General features: G+C 38.6%; 1 protein-coding gene across 3 annotated transcripts in view; it reads left to right on the top strand.

Moving 5' to 3' along the window:
* The window catches only part of SLC35F2 (solute carrier family 35 member F2), a 48,707-nt gene that overhangs the window by 10,027 nt on the left and 17,467 nt on the right, over positions 1-21,213 (top strand). For 2 of the 3 annotated variants that reach the window (XM_090265881.1, XM_090265879.1), the window contains exon 2: positions 11,313-11,351. The exons of the other annotated variant lie outside the window; for it this stretch is intronic. In XM_090265881.1, coding sequence (XP_090122007.1) covers positions 11,313-11,351 — 39 coding nt within the window. The remainder of the gene's footprint in view (positions 1-11,312; positions 11,352-21,213) is intronic. 3 annotated transcript variants of the gene reach the window in all.

The raw sequence follows: 21,213 nt of genomic DNA, 5'->3' as shown, positions 1-21,213 counted from the left end.
CTCCTTTCTGTTCTCTCTTCCTATACATCTTGGGTTGGGTGCCAGGTACCTGTTCCTAACTCATTACATTTAGTAAAGTAAAAGATAATTATCACCAGCCTGGGAGAATGCCTTAAGGCCAGAGATGGTAGTTCTTCTTTGAAGTATCTACTACCTTGTACCTGGCATTGAACTGAAATGGTAGTAATTGATTTCTAGAAACAGTAAAAACCCATTTACAACCAGATTTGATAAATAAGATTTAGGAATTAGGACTGTAATAAAATTAATCTATTTCTGAAGAGGAGTTTCCAGAGATGTTTTGAACGGTAGCCACATCTGTGGAAGAAATGAATTGCCTCCCAAGGTAACTATTTGTGTAATAAGTTTTTGTAAGTTTATTTAAAGAGTATAAAAAAACTTTATTATTTATTGAGGATTATCAAACAAACCATTTCATATAGGTGAATTTTACAGGTAACTTAAAACTCACTTTTTTAAGTATTAAAATTTACTTTTAAATGCAACATAATGAAACTATGCAATGGATTATTCACTTCTGTTAATTTATTTATAATTTTGAGTGGTGGTTCTTCAATACTTGATTGGTTTGTATCACATAACTTTATAGTGTAGGCCAATCTATTAACTTACTCAGTGGGCCACTAATCCTGGAGATTTTACCAAGAAAAAAAAAAACCCATTATTTAAAAGTCTTCATGGTGCATTTAAAACAAATATATATATGAGACTACTTGCCTTTTAATAAATATATCACCTTTTCTTCATGACTGAGGATTACCATTGAGAAATTTATTCTGCTGAGTGGCAGTAATAATACTTACGGGCCATTGAAATGAATTTTTTTTTTTTTTTTTTTTACTTTTTTCTCACAGTTGTCACTTGTTACTAAGCATATCTCTGGAAGCCTGCATTCTTTCTAAATTATGATTTTTAACCTGTTAACACTATAGACACCAGATAACCCAGTTCCTTAGAATTGCTTGTACTAAAAGTATAAATAGTCCCTGTATAAAGACTTAAGTGATTTTCATTTTAATAAATTATAAAAACTTTTAGTCCACAGATTTTGGGAGATATATATATATATTTTTTTTTTGGATGGTTAAAGGAGCCTATGTTAATTAAAGTAATCAGATAAATGATATGTCACAAACACTGGGTTATTTATGTTAATTATGCAGGGATAGATTCCATTAAAAACCATAGATAAGTCCCATACATCTTTCTAGTCATTCCTTGGAAACCAGAGCATTTAAGGAACAAAATCCTTACTGAGAACTTGAGGTTAGTATTTTGCTGTGACTTAGAGCTTCCCAGAGTAGTATTGGGATAAGCTTGCCCAGAAGTGTTTAGAAGAATATTTCCTAAGCTTTTGACAGCGATATCAGACCAGAGATAAAAATAATAATACGCCAGCCCTTACTGGTGTGGTTCAGTGGGTTGGGGGTTGTCCCGTGGACTGAAAGGTCATCGGTTTGATTCCCAGGCAGGGCTGGGTTGAGAGCCAGGTCCCTGGTTGGGATGTGAGAGAGGCAGCTGGTCAATGTTTTGCTAACAAATAGATGTTCCTTTCTTTCTCCCTCCCTTCCTCTCACTCTAAAAACAAGTAAATAAAAATAAATAAATAAATAATAAGCCAAACTTTCTTGAGTACAGCTTACCTACTACACACAGAGCAAACCAGTGTTCGAAGACCTCAGCGTGGATTAACTCATGTAATCTTTATAATAACTTTCTGCAGTATTATAATACTATCATTGCCAGCCCAATTTGACACAGTAGCTGAGGTAGAGAAAGGTTAAGTAATTTTTCCTAACAGGATTGTCACACAGGAGTAAGAAACACAACCAGATTTTCTCTCCTATGCGCTGAGGCAGTCTGGCTCTAGGACCTGTGTTCCTAACCATTGTGTGATCCTACCTCTGTGAGCTGGGCAGCAAACAGAACAAAGGAGCCTCCGACAATTTACAACACACCCCCACCCCTGGCTTCTTGCTCTCAGCTCTTTGTATCTTCAGGGATGCCAGAGAGTATGTAAAGTCACAAGATAAATATAATTCATCTTCCTGAAGCATGATTTAATCTATTTCTTTAGACTCCAGTTGCACAGAAGTGGGTTAACTGTAATCTCTAGCTCATGACACACTTTCATTGTAGATACATGAGTGGCTAAATTAAAATTTTCTTTTAGGCTATAACATCCTGTAAGTCACCACCAGTCCTAAAACTGGAATTTTGATGGTAGTGTACATCTACCTATTGGTCGTTTCTTCTGCCCTCCCCTTCCTCCCCAACCAAAGATTGTCACCATTCTGAATCCTTTTCATTATTTCCTTGCTCTTATTTTTGTATGGTTTTTATACCTCTGTATTTCTAAATATACTTTTATTATTTTTACTTTTACTTTATTAAAAGGATATTATGATATATATAATCTATTGGGATTTATTCTGACCCCATATCACATTGCTAAGATTCATTTATATTTTTGCCTGATGCTGTAAAACACTCACATTGGCTCATATAATATACCTTCCTGTGCAATATACCATACTTTATTTATTTATTCTGATGATGGACACCTGGGTTTTTTGCAGGTTTTTGCTCTACTGAACAGGACTTCTAGAAGCATTCTTTTACATGTCTCCTATTGATCACATATAAGAATTTCTTTTATACACACACCTTCACATTGCATACATCTAGGAGAAAAATTGCTCAATTATAGGGTATGTGACTGTTCAGCTTCATAAAATAATGTGAAATAGTTTTTCCAAAGTGGTTGTACCAATTTACACATCCAGCAGCTGAACATGAAAGGAACATCTTTTTTAACACTGGGTGTTTTCAGACTTTTACATTTTTGACAAATGAGTGTAAAAGAGTATTTCTTAATTTTTATATTTCTAATGGCTAAGGAAGTTGGGTTTCTGTGATATTTACTGGCTTAAATGTTTCCATTTAATGACCGTATTACTTGTGAAATACATGGATTTTAAAGGTAACACCTGAGAGTTGAAAAAATTGGGTCTTGCATCAGGTTACCCAATAATGTGCATTTATTTCTTACCTAAGAGTGGCAGTTCAGTTGAAAAGTTTGAGAGTACTTGAGAGTGAGCTTGATTAAATTACAGCAGCTAAAACCTACTGAGGAGGGGAGCGAGTTTTTCTGGTGTGAGGCCTGTGGAGGGTTGAATGGCTAACATGACTCACCGGAAGTCTCCCTCATGCCTCAGGTTCCCTCGCTGGCTGAGTCCCCAGGAAGTTTCTCAGTCAGGCTTAGAGTCCTGTTTCCTTCTGGTTTCTGGGTGGTGTTTGATAAGCATATTAGTTTGGTTGTTGGCAGAGAATTCCTTTGCACCACTGGCATAGGTGAAAAAGAAGATTTATTACTTTACAGAATTCAAGAAGGGTTAACGTGCCAAACCACAGTGAGCAGAGAAGCAGCTGGAGCCAGGAACCCAAACCACACCAGGTTCTCTTATGTGCTTTGCTTTAGCTGTTGAGTTCATTCTTCTGACTGCAGACCAGTTGATTATCTACATCAGAGGATTACATTTTTTTACAGTGCAAACCACACAAAACAAAAAACAAATAAAACTCTCAAGTTCTGAAACTGTATTTTTGTTTTGATAATCCACAAGGAGGTTCATTTAGATATTACAATAGTTTGAAAAAAAATAGTCCTTCAAAGCATCCTATTCAAGGAGAATTTACAATGCTGTTGCCTCTGTTGGGGCAGCACAGCAATTTCCATTCCCTTTGTTTTGACCCAAACAACCTGTCTTCATTCTTCAAGTCTCCGATGAAATATCACTTTATGAGTAAAGTCTTCCATGAAATCTCAGATTAGGTTAGGTCCCATCCTAATTGTTTTTTTTACTGTTTTTCTTTACTGCTGTATTGTGAATTCCCTGAAGGCATGGGCTCTATCCATTTTTTCCTCTGTATTCCCAGAGCCTGACACAGTGTCAGGAATCTGCTAGGAACTAGGAAAATATTTGCTGACTTGAACTGGGCACCATTAAGAAGATGTTTATACAGGTTACTGTGGGTTGTTGAAGTTGCCTGCCAGTTTGGACTATTTCCACTAAGCAGGCAAAGAGAATTCCCACACATTCTGGTCTCTAGGTGGAAGTCATAGCGTGGTGTACTACTGCAAAGGCTACTCCCTCTCCTGAAAAGACAGGTATAAACTTGACTTGGTCACTCCTGAGATAGATCAGTTCCCTTGGACAAGGCTGCAGTTTTCCAGGTGTGCTCTGTTCAGTCCATAAAGTTTCAGTAGTTATTCAAGGCATTGAGTGCTGGCTCCTCAACTAGCATCCATTTGATTTTCTGCTTAACTCTAATTTTCTAGAGGATATGATGTTGGTAGCTTTCTTATAGGCTGTGGGATGATATTGTGACTGAAGTTGTGAGGTGTTCAGAAGGTTGTATACTTCAGTAGTGTGGACAGTAGTTACTAGACTGCTTTGAGTATTTTAGGATATATTTGCATACAAAATTTCAAATAAAATGTAAAATAATTATAACTGTGATAACTGATTTCATTCTATAATAACTGAGTCTGCAGCTATAATGTAGTATATTTTATATTAAGTATATGGGAAAATATAATAATGAAGTCATATTGAATGATCACATAAAAAGTCAGGCATTTATAAAGAGAGATGTATTAGGATCAGCCAACCTGTATTTTTGCAGCTTTATTAATTTTCATCAAATAGTTGATTATAGAGGAAAAAAAAAAAAGGATAGGTCCTCTGTTTTGAAATTATTTTAACAGAATCATGCAGGAGGGAGCAGAGTGGGCTAGCAAATGCACTCTACTTTGGGGCCAGGAGCTTAGTCTGCCACTTTTGAACAATGTCAATTAGTGTCTCATTTCACCTCTCTCAGCCTCAATTTTTTTGTAACCCCACAGCGATGTCAAATGATAAAAAAATCAAGTAAGATAGGGTATAGAAAAGTTTTTCTGAATTGCTAGGTACTATAAAAACAAAATAAGGTATTCTGATGGGGTCCATTAGCATGAATGTAATAAATAAATAATACTCAATAATGAGAGATGTCCCATTGGTAAGTCCAGGGAGCTTTAAGTCAGCAGTTTGGAAAACCTTGACTTGTCAACAGAGAATCATAGGGGTTAAGGAGGTTGGGGGAGAAAAGAAAGAGGGAAGGTGAGCTGTGAATCTAAATTAGCATAAGGATTCAAAATGAGGCATCAAGAAGTCTTCTAAAATTCTTTGTGCTTTCTTCTGGTCCCTTCACTCCTGATTCTTTTAAGAAAGAACACAGATTTTAAAAATAGATTTCTCATTGTTAGAAAACTTGGTATGTACAAAATGGATAAAGGAGAAAACAAAACAAAAAATGTCCTACAATCCCACCCAAATTCTCTGTTAATTTAAGATTCATTCAATTAGTCAGTTTGATCCATCACTCAATCTAGTCATTGACTTTTTACCCCTTCCACTAATATTCTTTGGCTCTAAGTCTTCTCTTGTTCCTGCAAAGTCAGACTAGAATGAAACAGTTCCAGGAACTAACAGAGTTGGGAAGGCCCAGAGGTTGAAGTTCATTTTGAATGTCCTTGAGTTACCACTAAAGGGACTGAATGTAATCCTGTGGGATCACTTGCTGGATTTAGGCCCACACTAAGCTTGCTCTTCTCTAAACTTCTGTTATATTGTTATAGAATACTAAGAAATTTGTTAGCTTTCCCTCCCTACTTGTGAAGAAGTTCAAGATGATATATTGTGAAGAAGAGTACAGAAAAAATATCTTGCTAATTTCAGAAGAGTCATTTTCCATTATTCTGTAATCATAAATATAAGAAAATATAATGGGTGTTATAATTTATGGGGCAATTTTTGGAAAAGCTTGCTTCATTACTTCATTAAATACCAGGCCATGGTCTTGGAAGAACTTTATGAACATGCTTCTAGAATTGTAAATAAGAAGCCTTATTTTATCTGAACCCTTGGATTCCTGTTGTTTGGTAAAATCTCCAGTTCTCTCTGTCTGAAATATCACTATCAGTTCATTTGGGGTTGACCAGGCTCTTGCTGTTCAGACTCATAATTTATACTTGAAAATAAATATATTAATTTATAATGAGAATTTTTGCTGTTAAATTGGACAGCTGGTCACAGTAAGACCATCCTGGGGGTGGGGGTGGGGGTGGGGTCGGAAATCTGCTTAGGAAATACAAGATGTGAAGTTGCTTGGTGAATCTAGAACAAAAGAAATTACATGTCCCTATCTCCTTCCTGGCACTTTTGTACTCTTGGTATCTGCCTCACAAGAGGTTAAGACTGAATTGTTACTTTAACTGGGGATTTTGTTCCGGTATAAGACTGGAGAAACTTGGCAGGTTTCCTTTTTCCAAAATTTATATTGCCCGGCAGAACAGATCCGCATCACTCTGTCCTGTTTCAAATGCATTGCAACTTATTTTCTGTTTCCATTTCAAAGTTGAATGCTTTCTGGTGGTATTTGGATTGACACATCTCCAGGTTATTGTAGAGTGATTTCTTTTTGTAGCCCATTGTAGTTCCCCCTGATGCAGATGGGCCTCCTACTCCTCCATTGGCATTATTTACCTTTTCAGCAGTTCAGCAGCCTGTATTGACTCATATACTGGAGAAACAAAGATGAATACGACATTGATTCTGCCTTTTAGGAGCATACACCCACCTGGGATACCTAAAACATAAACCAGGTAGAATACATTTTATATTAGGTCAGCAATTTTCATGGTTTTCCTCCATTATAACCCCCTTTTATTATTTTTATGCCAGGAATTATATATTTTAAGAGATTTTGAAACTCCTTTAAAATGCAGTTGTTAAGGAATACATAATTAATTTTCTCTGTTTTAACTAATCAGACACTAAAGCTTCTGATTAGCAAGAGAAAATGAGTGTGACTACATTTGATTGGTATAATTATAGCTGAAAGCAAATAAATGTGATGTGTTGGTTTGTCTTTATAGCCTTATCATGGGTAAATGTAGGGTTTTCATTAGGCTTTTTAAATTATTTGTTATTTTTTCCACTTCTTAAGTCCTCACCTGAAGACATGCTTATTGATTTTAGAGAGATGGGAAGGGAGGGAGAGAGAGCGAGAGAAACATCAATATGAGAGAGAAACATCATTGGTTGCTTCTTGTACGTGCCCCGGCTGGGGACCAACCCGCAACCTAGGCATGTACCCTGACTGGGAATCAAGCCTACAGCCTTTCAGTTTATGAGATGATGCTCCAACCAACTAAGCCACACCAGCCAGGGCAGTTAGGTTTTTTTTATATTTTATTTTTTAACATTTTATTATGGGAATGTTCAAATAAAATTAGCAACTATTACATATTGAAATGTATGTATCATCCATTTTTAATAATTATCAACTCATCTTGTTTCATTTATACCTTTCTGCTTCACTTCCTCTGGACTATCTTAAAGTAAATTTCAGGCATCGTATAATTTCATGCATAAATATTTCAGTATTACTCTCTAAACTATAAGGACTTAAAAAGTCATAATACTGTTATTCCACCCAAAAATTAACAATTGTTTCTTAATTTCAGATATTTAGTCCACGTTCAAATTTCCCCAATTACCACATAATTTTATGAATAGTTATTCAAATTGTGAACAAAAAAGGGGCCGCATAGAAGGTCCAACAAGGTCACTGGACTGAAAGTAACCAGAGGGTGATCTGATCATAAATTCCTGACTGGGTAGGTCATGGTGGGTAGTCATACCCCAAGCCTATAGCATCCTTAGTTTTGAAACTTCTCATTATTATCTTGTTGCCTGCATATCATCTCTATTTTATGTAAATGTTATCTATCGTGTATCCACCGATGTAAAAGAAGTACCATATTTTTTGCTCCATAAGATGCATTTTTTTCCCCCCAAAAGTGGGGGGAAATATCTGTGCATCTTATGGAGCAAATATTACATCATGGACCATGATGTGTATTACCTGACCTCTCAGCGGTGGCAACAGCTGTTAGAAGAGGAAGCAGTGGGCCCACGCAAAACCCCTGGGGATGCTTAAATGTCCCACTTTACTGCTGAATCTCAGGGCGTCTGGTCAGTATGAAGATGGCAAAGAAAGTGATATCAGTGATTATGAGCAACTGAGCTTCATAAATTCTGAACTTTAAAGTCTCTCCTCATTTGTTAATGACAGTGATGATGGTTCTTAATACTGCTGTTGACTGCTGTTCACTTTATATGGTTGAAATATTATTGTTATATTTTATTAAATATTTTAGTACACCATTTGGTTCAGAATATTATTTTTTCTTGTTTTCCTCCTCTAAACCTAGGTGTGTCTTACAGTCAGGTGAGTCTTACAGTGTGAAAAATACGGTATATTTCTCTATTTTACTTTGTATCCAGTTTTAGAGATCTCCCTGCTTTGCTTTCTCCCTCCTCCTTAATCTACCACCAATGGATTTCATGTAGCCTTCCTTAGCTTTTCTCCTTTGACACTAAATGTATAAAAATAAGTGTCATATTGCCATTCTAGGAGCATTTTCCCAGTCTGTTGAAATCTTGCTTCCTAAGTAATTGGTGTAAATAAACTCTTATAAAACTTTTCTATAGGTTTGGACTTTATTTCATTGACAAAATCAAGATGCACATAAGGCCCATGTTTTCAGGTTATTAGTCTGCATCTCTTCTGTAGGCTTCTCCTTATTCTTGCAGTTTGTTTTTGAGGAAATAGTTCATTTGTCATGTAGATTTTCCCACATTCTGAGTTTTGCTGATTGTATCTTTCTGGTGGGTTTCCTGTATTTCCTTCTCAGAACAATACTTTTTAATGCATAAAGTAAATTACATAGGATTATAATGGAAACAAATTACACCTATTAAACTATTAAAAACACATTGTGATATGTTAATATATGTGCTTCTTTTATTTTAAAAAACACAAATTAAATAACAAGATCTCACAATGGGTTTTTAACTACCATGATTTTGGAGTACTGGTGAATGTAAATCATATTTTGAAATTTCAGCAACAGTTGTTCTATAATAAAAAAATGTCTGAATTCTTTGGCAGCAAACTCGTAGGACCTCCAAGGCAGGTCAAATAGTATAGCCAGATTGATGCCATCTAAGATACGGCACCAGCTTGCCAGCTCTTTGGCTCTGTGTGAGGAGTGCCCAGATAGGGGACAATAGCCTCTGCTTGCCTTGATGGTAGACACCAGTGTTCCCCAGCACGCCACCTATACCTTCCAAGTTGACAACTGAGTCAACTTGGAGCTCTGGCAGTCTCTTCCACTGATGTAATCCCTGCTGGTTTTTGCAGCCTGAAGTTGTGGGGACTTATCTTCCTGGCACTGGAACCCTGGGCTGGGGCTCTGGTGTGGGGCTGGGACTCCTGACTCCTGAGATATCCCTCCCAAATTTTTATCCACCACATGTGGGTGGGAGACCAGCCTTTTCTGTGCCTGTGCTCCTCCTACAAGTCTGGATGGATGTGGTTCCTTTAATTCCATAGTTGTCAGACTTCCATTCAACTCAATTTCTGGTGGTTTTGTTACAGAACCCCTGGGCTGCTCCAGTTGAAAACAAACCCACGGGCTCTTTAGTTAGGGGCCCGATTGCCCGCCGCCAAAATTATAACTCTCAATACCAAAGTTTAGTGAAAAGAAAAAGAATAGTTTATTTAACAGTTATATAGATTTAGTTATTTGCGGATTTCTGTTGTTAAGTCTTATGTTCTTTAAAACACCCATAAACACATATCCTTGCCTCCCCCCTACCAAACCAGGCTAGTTTTAGAAAAGTCAGAGAAACCCTTTCCCTACTTTCCAAACACGGTTCAGCTTTACCAGTAGCTGCCAATCATTCAATCCTGATTGGGGAGACCTCGTCTGTGTTATGGGGTCCACCAGCTTTTAATCCAGAACCTCATGGATTCTCAGCCTCCTTGTAAACTGTATAGTTAGTCCTTTTGTAATCCACACAGTCAGCCTCAGCCTTAGTCCAATTCGCACAGTCCGCCTTAACCTTAGTTAAATCTGCACAGTCAGTCCTAACCTTAGTGAAATCCGCACAGTCAGCCCTAACCTTAGTTAAATCCGCACAGTCCGCCTCAGCCTTAGTCCAATTCGCACAGTCCGCCTTAACCTTAGTTAAATCCGCACAGTCAGCCCTCCTAAAATGTCTGCCGCTTATTTTTTAAATCCCTGACTACATCCTCTGATGTAGTGGGTGCGGTAACCAGTTCTGACCATTCACAGAACCTTACCCAGGTTCTGTGTGCTTTCTCCATACCATCCCCTGGTTCAAGACTCCTCCCATCTACCTGAGGCTTTGGATGCATTAAAGCCATTTTGCATAAAAAAGACACTAGCCACCAGCCTCAGGCATGTGGAGGCATTCTGAAAAGCTGCTTCCTTCTCCCCATCCCCCAGCTGCAAACTCTGGGGTTTTTTGGAACACCCCTGTTTCTGTAACAGTTTCAGGTGGTGGTTGTTCTTTATTTTAGTTGTAATATTGATGTGGTTGAACAAAGAGGTGAGCCATTGTGCCTATGCTGCCATCTTGACTGGAAGTCAGAAATCAGAATATAATGTTTGCTTGTCTCTTTTTGTTATATCAGGATCTATTGAGTTTTATTACTTAGATTCATTATTTTATTAGGTGTTATAAAATGATCTACAAAGAGAAACTCTGTCATTGACTCATTACCCTGAAGTATAATTTGTATGGGAAGGGCAGGATAAATGTTTGCTTTTTTCCCCTTTATTTACCAATTTTTTAAATAATCTGTTAGTTCCTTAACACCTGCCAAAGATGATCAATGAGTTTTATTTTTTTTTAATTTTAAGTATTGTGATTAATTGTGGATTTAAACATATTAGAGGTATTTCAGTCCATTGCAGTTGCAGTTGCTCTTGGTGATGCTTAGACTGTCTTTTTTTCATGACTCCAATTCTCTTTGGTGTGTGACAAGGTGTTCCAGGCTTATTTTGTATTTTTCTTGCCCCAGGTCTGAAATCATTCTCTGAGGAGCCTTAATTCTTTTTAGTACAAAGTATTATTTAGTTGCCATTTTCTAGGCACAGGAGTGTTTATAATTTTTGGTTGGTCATTGTTTCAGGGAATTATAGTGAACAAAGATAGGAAATATATACTTACAAAAATATAAAATGTCTTATGAGTTTATTCTTTCAATAAAATTCGGAATGATAGTTTTTTAACTTAACCTCTTTAATCTTATACCTTTTTTCCTGTACCAAAATTAATACATTAATATAATTTCTTGTTTTATTTCAGTCTCAAAATAATATCAACACCACCTCCAAACAATTTAAGGTATTTCACAACTCTTACTATTCTTATACTATAATCTAGTTGGAATGTATTATCAAATTAGTGTGTTTTAAAGTCAGTTGAAATAATTCCTCTTTATTTTGTTTTACAGACCAGCTTAAAATATCCTTAATTTTATTTTAAAATTTGATTTTTTAATTTTAGATGTGGCTTTTTTAAAAATTAACTTTTATTTTATAATGATGTAAAATATTTACATGGCTCCAAAGACAAATCTATAAAACAAGGTATATTTAGACATGTATGTCTTTTGCTTTGCTCTCTTTCCTGACCTATAACTTTAAAGTTTTTTTTTACCTTTACATTTAAAAATATTAACAAAGATATATAAATGTTAGCATCTCATACCCATTTTCCTCCATATTTGCTGCTTTTTTAAGCATATCTTGGCAGTCACTTTATTGCAGTGATAGAAATATTTGCCTTGCTTTTTATAAGCTGCACAGTACTTTTTGTTTATTCAATTAGTTCCCTATGGTTAAATATTTAGTTTTTTTCTTTAGTTTTTTATTACTATAAATTCTGCAGCAGTGAGTAGCCTGTATGTACACCTTTGGTATTTTTGCCAAAGTATCTAAGGAATAGGTTCCTAGGGGTAAAATTAAAAATTGCACTCCTCCACCCCCCACCCAAGGATTGTATCATTTTGCATTCTTAAGAGCAATGGTCAGAAGTACCACTAAGCTATTTGAAGGTCAAAGACAGCTCCTGAACAGCCCATGGATTTCTGTTACAGTTCCATGGGTTTCCAGAGCCGAGAGACCTCAGAATTGGAAGCCCAGCTTTGGAACTTTGCTACTCAAAGTGTGGTCAGTGGACCAGCAGCACAGGCATTACCTGGGAGCTTGTTTGAAATGCAGAAACTCAGGCTTCTCTTCCAACCTACTCAATCAGAATATGCAATTTAACAAGATCCTGGGGTGATTCCTGTCACATTAAGATTTGAAAGCACTGGTCTACAGCTGTGTAGCCACCAGCCACATGCGGCTTTTTAAATGAAAAGGGATTACAGTGAAATAAAGGCAAAAATGTAGTTCTTCATTCACACTACTAGCCACATTTCAAGTGCTCTGTAGCCACTTCTCAAACATTTCTGTCATTGCAGTAACTTCTGTTGCACAATGCTGGCCCATGCTACACTGTTCAATATGATAGTAGCCTGTGGCTATTTTACTTTAAATTGAAATTACATACCATTAAAAATTCATATTTTTATTCACATTAGCCCTATTTTAAGTGCTTAATTGCTACATAACTAGAAGCTACTGTATTGGATGGTACAGATGTAGAACATTTCCATCGTTGCAGGAAGCTCTATTTGATAGCGCTGGTCAAGATGTTTCCAAAAGGCTGAGTGAAGCAGAGGAAGGAAGGAAAGAAAATTCACTCAGTGCCTAAGGTGGTAGATATTTTTACATAGGTTATTACATTGTTATAGAGTAAAAGGGACTTCTTTCAGGTTGTGCCTTAGTGTAAAACCCAACAACTAGTGTTGAGGAACACAGGTCTTTATTTACAATGTTCCAACCTGGGGAGGGCAGTGAGCACTTCAGCTCAGATCCCTGTTCTCCCACGGGACCCAGCACTTCCCTTGCTCCCCAAAAGGCTATAAGCCAAAAACATCCCCAGAGTTCCCCACCCTTATCTGTCAGCTGTCTCCTTCAGGATCTGGGGTGCGATGTCATCAGCCTCCATATAACAGTCCAGGAAAACAAGTGCCGTTTTGCACTGGATCACACATGGTTCTCTCTCTGCCCTTTGAAAGCCACATGGATCTCTTTTCTTCTAAAACCGCATGTTGCTCTCTTTCTACCTCCTTGCAAACTGCGTTTAGTACCCTCTAATCTCCCCCAGAATGGCTGCCGCCTTATTTTTAAATCCCTGACCTCTACCTGTGATGCAGTGGGAGTGGTAACTGGCTCTGACCATTCACAGAACCTTGTGTAGGCTTTGTAAGCTCTTTCCTCACTATTTCATAGTCAAAACCCCTCCTATCTCCTTGGTGCCTTGAAAGAACCAAACCATTTGCATAACTAAGACACTAGCTACCAGCCATAGTTAGGCAAAAACATCTTAAAAGCTGTTCCCTTCTCCCCATCCCCCAACCCGCAGTCTCTGGGGATTTTGGGGGACCTTGCTCTATAACAATATCAATTAACTTTAAACCCATACAAGTGGTATTACACCCTTTAAAACAAAACAGAACAAAATAAAGCAAGAGTTTTTGAGAAACTAGCTAACTTATTCAACTCATAACACTAGTAAGAAATGGAATTACTCTGATTCAAAGTCTAATATACTTTTTACTGTGGTAAGAAGAAATATTCCTTTCTCAAAGGCTATATCTGGAGTGTAATCTCTACCAGTCTTTTACAAAACAAAAAAAAAAAACAACTCAGACCACTGTTTTCACTTGCCTGCGTCATGTAACAAATTTATATTTAGACTCCTGGTGTAGCTGACTCCTGAGCTCATATTCATTCTGCTATGAATGCCTTGGGTTCACTTCTAAGGTTCTCGTGTCCATAAGGGTTCCCTACCTTGCATTTTTACATTATGGCATCTCAATAATTGCTTGCAGTATTTATTCATTAATTTAATAAAAATTTACTTAGCACCTACTATAAATAAGATGTAACTCAGTGGGAAAAAAGAAAACATAAATCTCCTTTCCTTACTTGCCTTCCTTTTAAGGGAATAATATTTACACAATAGTACATTTCTCTTTTTTTAAAATATTTTATTTATTTTTAGAGAGAGGGGAAGGCAGGGAGAGAGGGAGAGAAACCTCAACGTGTGGTTGCTTTACGCATGCCCCCAACTGGTGCCCTGACTGGGAATCAAACCTGTGACCCTTTTATTTGCAGGCTGGCACTCAATCCACGGAGCCACACCAGCCAGGGCTAATAGTACATTTTCTATTCTTTGAAATTTGACTTTCTTGTGTACTTTGAGTTTTGAAAATGTCCTTTTACATCAGAACGTGTGTTCTTCAAAACTGCTGGCTAGCTACTTACACTAATCAGAATTAGGTCATACACTAATGTTTACATTTTTGAAGCATAGAAACATAGATATGGCAAAAATATAAAGGTCAACCAGGCTGCTACTTACTATGTGAAGAAAAACTATTTGTTTTCTAGCTTGCTTCTAATATGATTTATTTTATTTTTATTATTATTTTTAAAGATTTTATTTATTTATTTTTAGAGATAGGGGAAGGGAGTGACAAAGAGAGGGAGAGAAACATCTATGTGTGGTTGTGTTCCATGCGCCCCCAACTGGGGACCTGGCCCCGCAACCCAGGCATGTGCCCTCCCTGGGAATCGAACCAGTGACCTTTGGGTTCACAGGCCGGCATTCAATCCACTGAGCCACACCAGCCAGGGCACTTATAATATGATTTAAAATGATCCAGTAATAGACACTAGATAATCTATGTGCTAAATATGAGGATTTGCTCTAAATGAATATTTTCAGATTTGTAATAGGATTTTTTTGAAGTGCTGCAGTTTTTATTTTGTACCAGGTATTTACAGGTAGCAGATGTAATGAATTTTAAAATCTTTCCTAAGAAGCTATGCTCTGTAGAAGTCTTTTAGCTCTACTGCTAAATCCTGCCTTTAGCTGACAATGTGCAATCTAGCAGCACAGATTTATTGAGACATAATGTAAAGAAAAATGTGTGATTTGCATCCAGACAGTGTATTTTATCAGTCATATGGAACTCTTTCTTCAAATAAAGGGCAGAGAATAATTCAGCAGTTTTCTATCCTTATTGCATATTAGATTAATCTAGGGGATTTCGTAAGAATAGACTGATATTTGGACCCCAGCTCCTGAGAATCTGATTCAGTTGGTTTGGGCTAGTCTTGATGTGATTGTTTTTTCTTTTTAAGCCCTCTATGATTATTTTACATACACCCAGGTAGAGGGCTGCTGGTCTAACTTGACATTGCAAATGAAGAAGAGCTAAAGAAATGAATCAATCCCATCATTATGTCTCATATACATTTTATGTAAAACTAGTGTTTGAATTAGGCAAAACCCCACAAGATGGCCTTTCCTTCATTTCTGAATCTGGAAATTGTTCACATTATTAGTATGTGATCAAGGCTCTTTAGGTTTCCTATAAGAAAGAAGGAGGGAAATAAAATGCTTTAAAATACTTTTATTTTTGAGTCTTTCAGTTCATACAATATACCCAAACAGTAAAGTAGTCAGAAGTGACCTTACTCAGTTTATCTCCTACCTGTTTTCCTACCAGTACCCCAAATGATCCATAACTCATTTGTTCTGCTCTCTGCTGGCCTGGCTCCCACAGCGGGACACCGCCTTGGGGAACGTGTCTTGGAGTTGGACCATATCCTGCCATTGAAGTTCACTTCAGTGAACGTTCTGTTTGAAAAACCGTGACAGGATATATCCCATGGTTAGGTGCACATTGTTTCTGGCAGCTTCCTTTAGAGAGGAACAGGTTTTTTTTATGGTGTAAAGAATCCCAGGGTTCAGTTCACAATTTGTGTGAACTAGGACCCTGTGGTGAAGTGCAAATGCTTAAATGTGAAGCTCCAAGTAACAAAAATTGTCTTGAGGCCTTTGCTGTCTCTCCCTACAAGTCTGTTTTTCTCTTCCTTCTACTTTTGTTCAGCCTCCACCCCACTCAGTCCCTTCTGCCTCCCTCCCTCTCACCCTTACTCTTCCATTAGAGATGAGGTCATTATGATTTGGAGCCAAGAGAAGTATATTCCTGTAACTTTAAATCTCCATACTCAATTTGTGACTCTCTCTCTCTTTCTCTTTTTAGAAGATGGTTATACTTCATAGCTGGAAGACAGCTTGCTTCATTGTGCTATGTTAGAATGCAAATATGAGCTTACTGAAGGAATTTTGTCAATTTGTAAACAGGGCCTAGTGCTTTCACACTTCTTATTCTCACTTATTTCAAATTTATAATTGCTTCCAAGTCCATTATGGGATGCGAAAAATGTTCTGAATTTGATTAGGTTATCAGCCACTTGGTTAGCTTTTTGGTGTCCTGCACTTTGGACATCCAACTCGTCCTCTGGTGTACAGGAAAGCAATGTTTGTAGTGGGAGAGAGGTCAGGCTAAAATTCTTTTCTGACAGTGAGGTAGGTTGCAAGGATGCTTTGAAGAAGGGGTTTAATAATATAAGCTCTGTTATAAAATCATAATGGAGAAGTGAAGAAAGGTAAAGGGGGGTGTTTGGGGGAAAACGAGTGAGGAGAAAGAGGTACAGAAGGTAAGAAGATATCAACTCTGAGGGATGACCTCAATTATTATCCCAAGACCATGTGATGTACTGGGGACAGTAGATGTTCAACGGTCAGAAAATTTGGGCATCAACTCTGCTTTTGTATGATCTTAAGCAAAGTACTTCCCTCTTTTGGGCCACAGTTTCTTCACCTAAAAAAGTGGACATTAGCACCAAAGTGCCGAGTTCTGAGACTTTCTTCCAGGAGAGGAGTTGTTTCTCTAGATCTGATTCTTTAAGTACATTTGAACTCCCTGATCTATGATAGTTTTTCAGTAGCTAAGAGCACTGACTTCCTTTGCCTTTTACTAACTGTATGACTGTGGGTGAGTTATGGAACCACTCTGAGTCTCATGTTCCCATCTGTAACAGGAGTGTAGTAAGACTGCTTTTCACAGGGTTGTTGTGAGGATCAGGTTGAGAATGTGTGTTATGATGATACAGCTTTAACCATTGAAATACAGGAAAATTGGAACCATGTCCTTGGCCAGGTACCCTTTACCACAGGTTTCTTGAGGGAAGTATGTGGCTGGGGACAATGACACTTGTCCTTCCAAAATGTACCTTTTCATCCTCTGGCTTTGGCTCTGTAGATTTCTAGTATACAGGACCATGTGGTGAATTTTTGTCTATGATAGATCAGCCTAAAACCTGGAATCAGCCTTCTTCAGGAAAACGTGAGCACAGAAGAAGAGGCAGCAAACTGGATCCAGTTTGGTACAGCAGCCTGTGATAGGTAGAGTATCCTGAGAAGAACTATTGTCACTTTCTGTCAAGATGGTGGCATAGGTAAACGCGACTCCCCTCCTTGCACAACCACATCCAAATTACGACTGCAGTATAGAACAACAATCACTCAGAACCACAAGAAATTGAGTTGAATGGAACTCTGACAACAATGAAATTAAAGATACCACATCCATCCAGACTGGTAGGAGTGGTGGAGATATGGAACAGGCTGGCCCCACACCCACGTGCGGTGGATAAAAATTCAGGAGGGTTATCTCGAGAGAGAGGAATCCCAGCCCCACACCAGTCCCCCCAACCCAGAGTTCCAGTGCCAGAATGATAAGTCTCCAAAACTCTGGCTGCAAAAACTACTAGCAACTGAGTCAGTGAAAGAAACTTCTGGAGTCCCAAGCAGTTCCCCTTAAAGAACCCACATGAAGACTTACTCAGACTCACCGCCTCTGAGTTCCAGCACCGGGGTAGCAGCTTGAAAGGCACCGGTGACATACAGGGAGGAACTGAAGTGTATAGCATCAAGGTGAGAGCTGGGTGACAGCTTTCTTCCAGACAGAAAGGGAGGCAGAGGCCATTGTCCCTTTTCTGAACCCTCCCCCTACAGAGCCACAGAGCTGGCAGGCCTTATCTGAGATTCCATCAACCTGACTAATACTGTTTGCCCTGCCCTGGAGATCCCCAGAAGCTCACCAGAACTGTTAACCATGATATTTCCATGTGAATGGCTGGTCTTGGCTCCTGCTTCACAACTTCCTAAATCCTCTCAAACAAGCAACAGTTGGCCTCAGTAAGCCCCCAGCCCCTGTACCTCTTGCTAAGTGGCCCTAGGCCCGGCACTAGCAGCAGCCAGCCAAGAGTCACAGCTTGGCTTCCCCTAGGAATCTCCAAGCCCAGCACAAGTAGCAGCCATCTCAGATTGCTTTTTAGCTCAGACAAGGTAGTAAATTTGAAGATGCTTATGACCTAAGACTAACAAATCCACTCTTAGATATATCTTCAAAGTAAATGATTCCTTTAAACTTCATGGCACAAATAGAAAGTTACGATACTTGTAGGTGCTCTTGAGTTCCCTGCTTCCCGCAGATGGATGCCTGCAGTGGTCCCCAGCAGGCAGTAACCCTTTTGCACCAGTTTGCTAAAAACCAGAACAAGTCTTAGATATGTGTACCTCAGGGGACATAAGAAAGAATGTTTGTAGAGGTGTAACAGAACCCCTGGGCTCTCCAATTGAAACAGAACCCACAGGCTGTTTTGTTAGGGGCCTGATTGCCCACCGCCAGAATTATAACTCTCAATACCAGAGTTTAGTGAAAAGAAAAAGAATTATTTAACAGTTATATAGATGTAGATTATTTGCGATTTCTGCCATTAAGTCTTATTTTCTTTAAAACGCCCACAAACACTTAGTTCAGCCTTCCCTTACCAAACCAGGCTAGTTTTAGAAAAGTTAAGAGAAACTGTTTCCCTACTTCCTAGACACAGTTCAGCTTTACCAGTAGCTACCAATCATTCAATTCTGATTGGGGAGGCCTTGTCTGTGTTATGGTGCTTGCCAGCTTTTAATCCAGAACCGCGTGAATTTCCCAGCCTCCTTGTAAACTGCATGTAGTCCTCCCTTCTCAAAGCTGGATGGTGTGTCTAGGTAAAATGTCTGCCACTTATTTTGAAATCCCTGACTGCGTCCTGTGAGGCAGTGGGCATGGTCCCCAGTTCTGACCATTCACAGAACCTCACGCAGGCTCTGTGTGCTCTTTCCATTACCATATACCCCCCCCTCCAAGACCCCTCCCATCTTCTTTGGCCTTGGAAGTGTCAAAGCCATTTTGCATAACAAAGACACTAGCCACTAGCCCCAGGCACGCAAAGGCATCCTGAAAGCTGCTTCCTTTTCCCCATCCCCCAGCCGCAAGCTTTGGGGGGTTTTGGACACCCCCATTCTGGAGCAGAGACATTGTTTATAAAAAGCAAAAAACAAATTGGAATACAGCCTAAATACCAACAATGAATGGATAAAGTAATATAATTGTATCATGGAAAGGAATGAAGTAGAACTACTGTATCAATATAGATGACTCTCAATGTTGATCAAAACAGCCAGTTGCCGAAGTACACATATATTATGATGCTGTTTCTATAAATCTTGAAAAGAAGGAAAGCAATACTATTTATAGCTTAGAGATACTTATGTAAATATTAAAATATATGGAGACCCATGGAATGATAAATGCCAAGTTCTGGAAAGTAGTTACTTTAGGAGGGCTGAGAGATAGGGGCAAACACAAGGGGGATATGGGGATATGTTGATGTTGCCAGTATTTTATATCTTAAGCTGCCTGGTAGATATATGAATACATGTTGATTATGCATTACACTTTATTATATTTTAAATGTCCTCTAAGAAGTTTAAACAATTAAAAATTAAAGCCGTGACAGAGTAGTCCAAGATAAGGCTGGAGAGCTAGGCAAGGATCAGATGGTAGGTTGCCTCAGACTGCTTTAAAGTGTGGCTTTCATCTAAGGGTGAAGGGGAACTGCTGAAAGGGAATGGTCCCATCGGATGCAGTGATTCAGAGCCCCAACTCTTGGTGAGTGTAGGTACTGGATTGTGGAGAGGGAGAGTGGAGCCGGCAGAGCAGCGGTGTTTGTTGCAGTCCAAACACAGAGCGCCTCCTCCTTGAAACAGCATTTTCTCTTGCTTCCAGTGTTCTTCCTGCCTTGTTTTCTGTCTCTCTGGCCAGGCCCTTTCATCTCCATATATAATTCTTCTTTCTCCAGCCCCTTAAATGTTGCTGTTTCCCCAGAGTTTTTCTTTCTCCCTTTCTCCCCCTTTTTACCCTCTTTTCTTTTTAGGCATGTAATAGTGATTTCATTTATATCCCAACTTCAGCTACCACCTTTAGGTTCATAATTCCCAAATTTATTTCTTCAATTCATCCTTTTTCTCATCTCCAAATTGCCTACTGGACATTTCTTCTGGACCGCCTCATTATTAAACAAGCTCCAGCATGTCCAAAATGGAGCTACAGTATTCTCCCTTCCAAATGGGTCTTGTCCTCTGGTTTTTAGGATCTTGATGAACCATACTGCTCTCTATCCAGTTGTCTGATCCAGAAAACTGGGTTTTATTCTACACTCCTCTATGTCACCTTTCCTGTTTATTTTGTTTTCATGTTAGGAATCAGGGAAAGTTTTGGTGCTATGTGCCATGACATATCTAGAAAAGCTCAATTCCCACCTTGCTAATCACTTTACTGTTTAGAAGATTTTGATGATTTCACCACCCTTTCTGACTGTTCCATCCTCATCTGCTGCTCTTTTTCTCTCCTGCACTCTGTGCCGCGGCTACACCAGCCCACTTGAAATCCAGGAAGGTGCCATATTGTTTTAGCTCTGTGCCTTGGTATATGCTATTCCTTCTTTTTGGAATGCCTTTCCTCATTGTGCCAGTCTAGTGAACTCTTGAAGTTTTAACTTTTTTTTTTTAACTAGTCTATTTTCACATTTGTCTGGCTGCGCCCTAACTGCTAGTTTACATGCCTACTTATTTCTGGTGGTCTCTGAGCCTCCAAGGCACAGAGAGAGCCTGTTCAGTTTTGTATCTTCATTGCCTCGCACAAAGTAGATGCCCTAAACGTGTTTTTAGGGTTTTCTCACCCAGCAAACGTCCCCTTGTTTTTTCTGCCCTTGTGCAAGACTTGTTTGAGATTAGTTGCATTTTACTGAAACAAATACTCCAGAGAAAAGAATACATTGTAAGCTTTTAGATAGATATTCTGTGTCTTCTGCTGTTTTGGTGTTTTTTACTTTGTGTAGAAGAGCTCTGG

Source organism: Furipterus horrens, unplaced genomic scaffold (genome assembly GCF_987537825.1).
Source record: "Furipterus horrens unplaced genomic scaffold, mFurHor1.1.pri manual_scaffold_2, whole genome shotgun sequence".
NCBI classification, from domain to species: Eukaryota; Metazoa; Chordata; class Mammalia; order Chiroptera; family Furipteridae; genus Furipterus; species Furipterus horrens.
The sequence above is the reverse complement of the archived record's forward strand: the minus strand, read 5'-3'. Positions and strand labels throughout refer to the sequence as shown.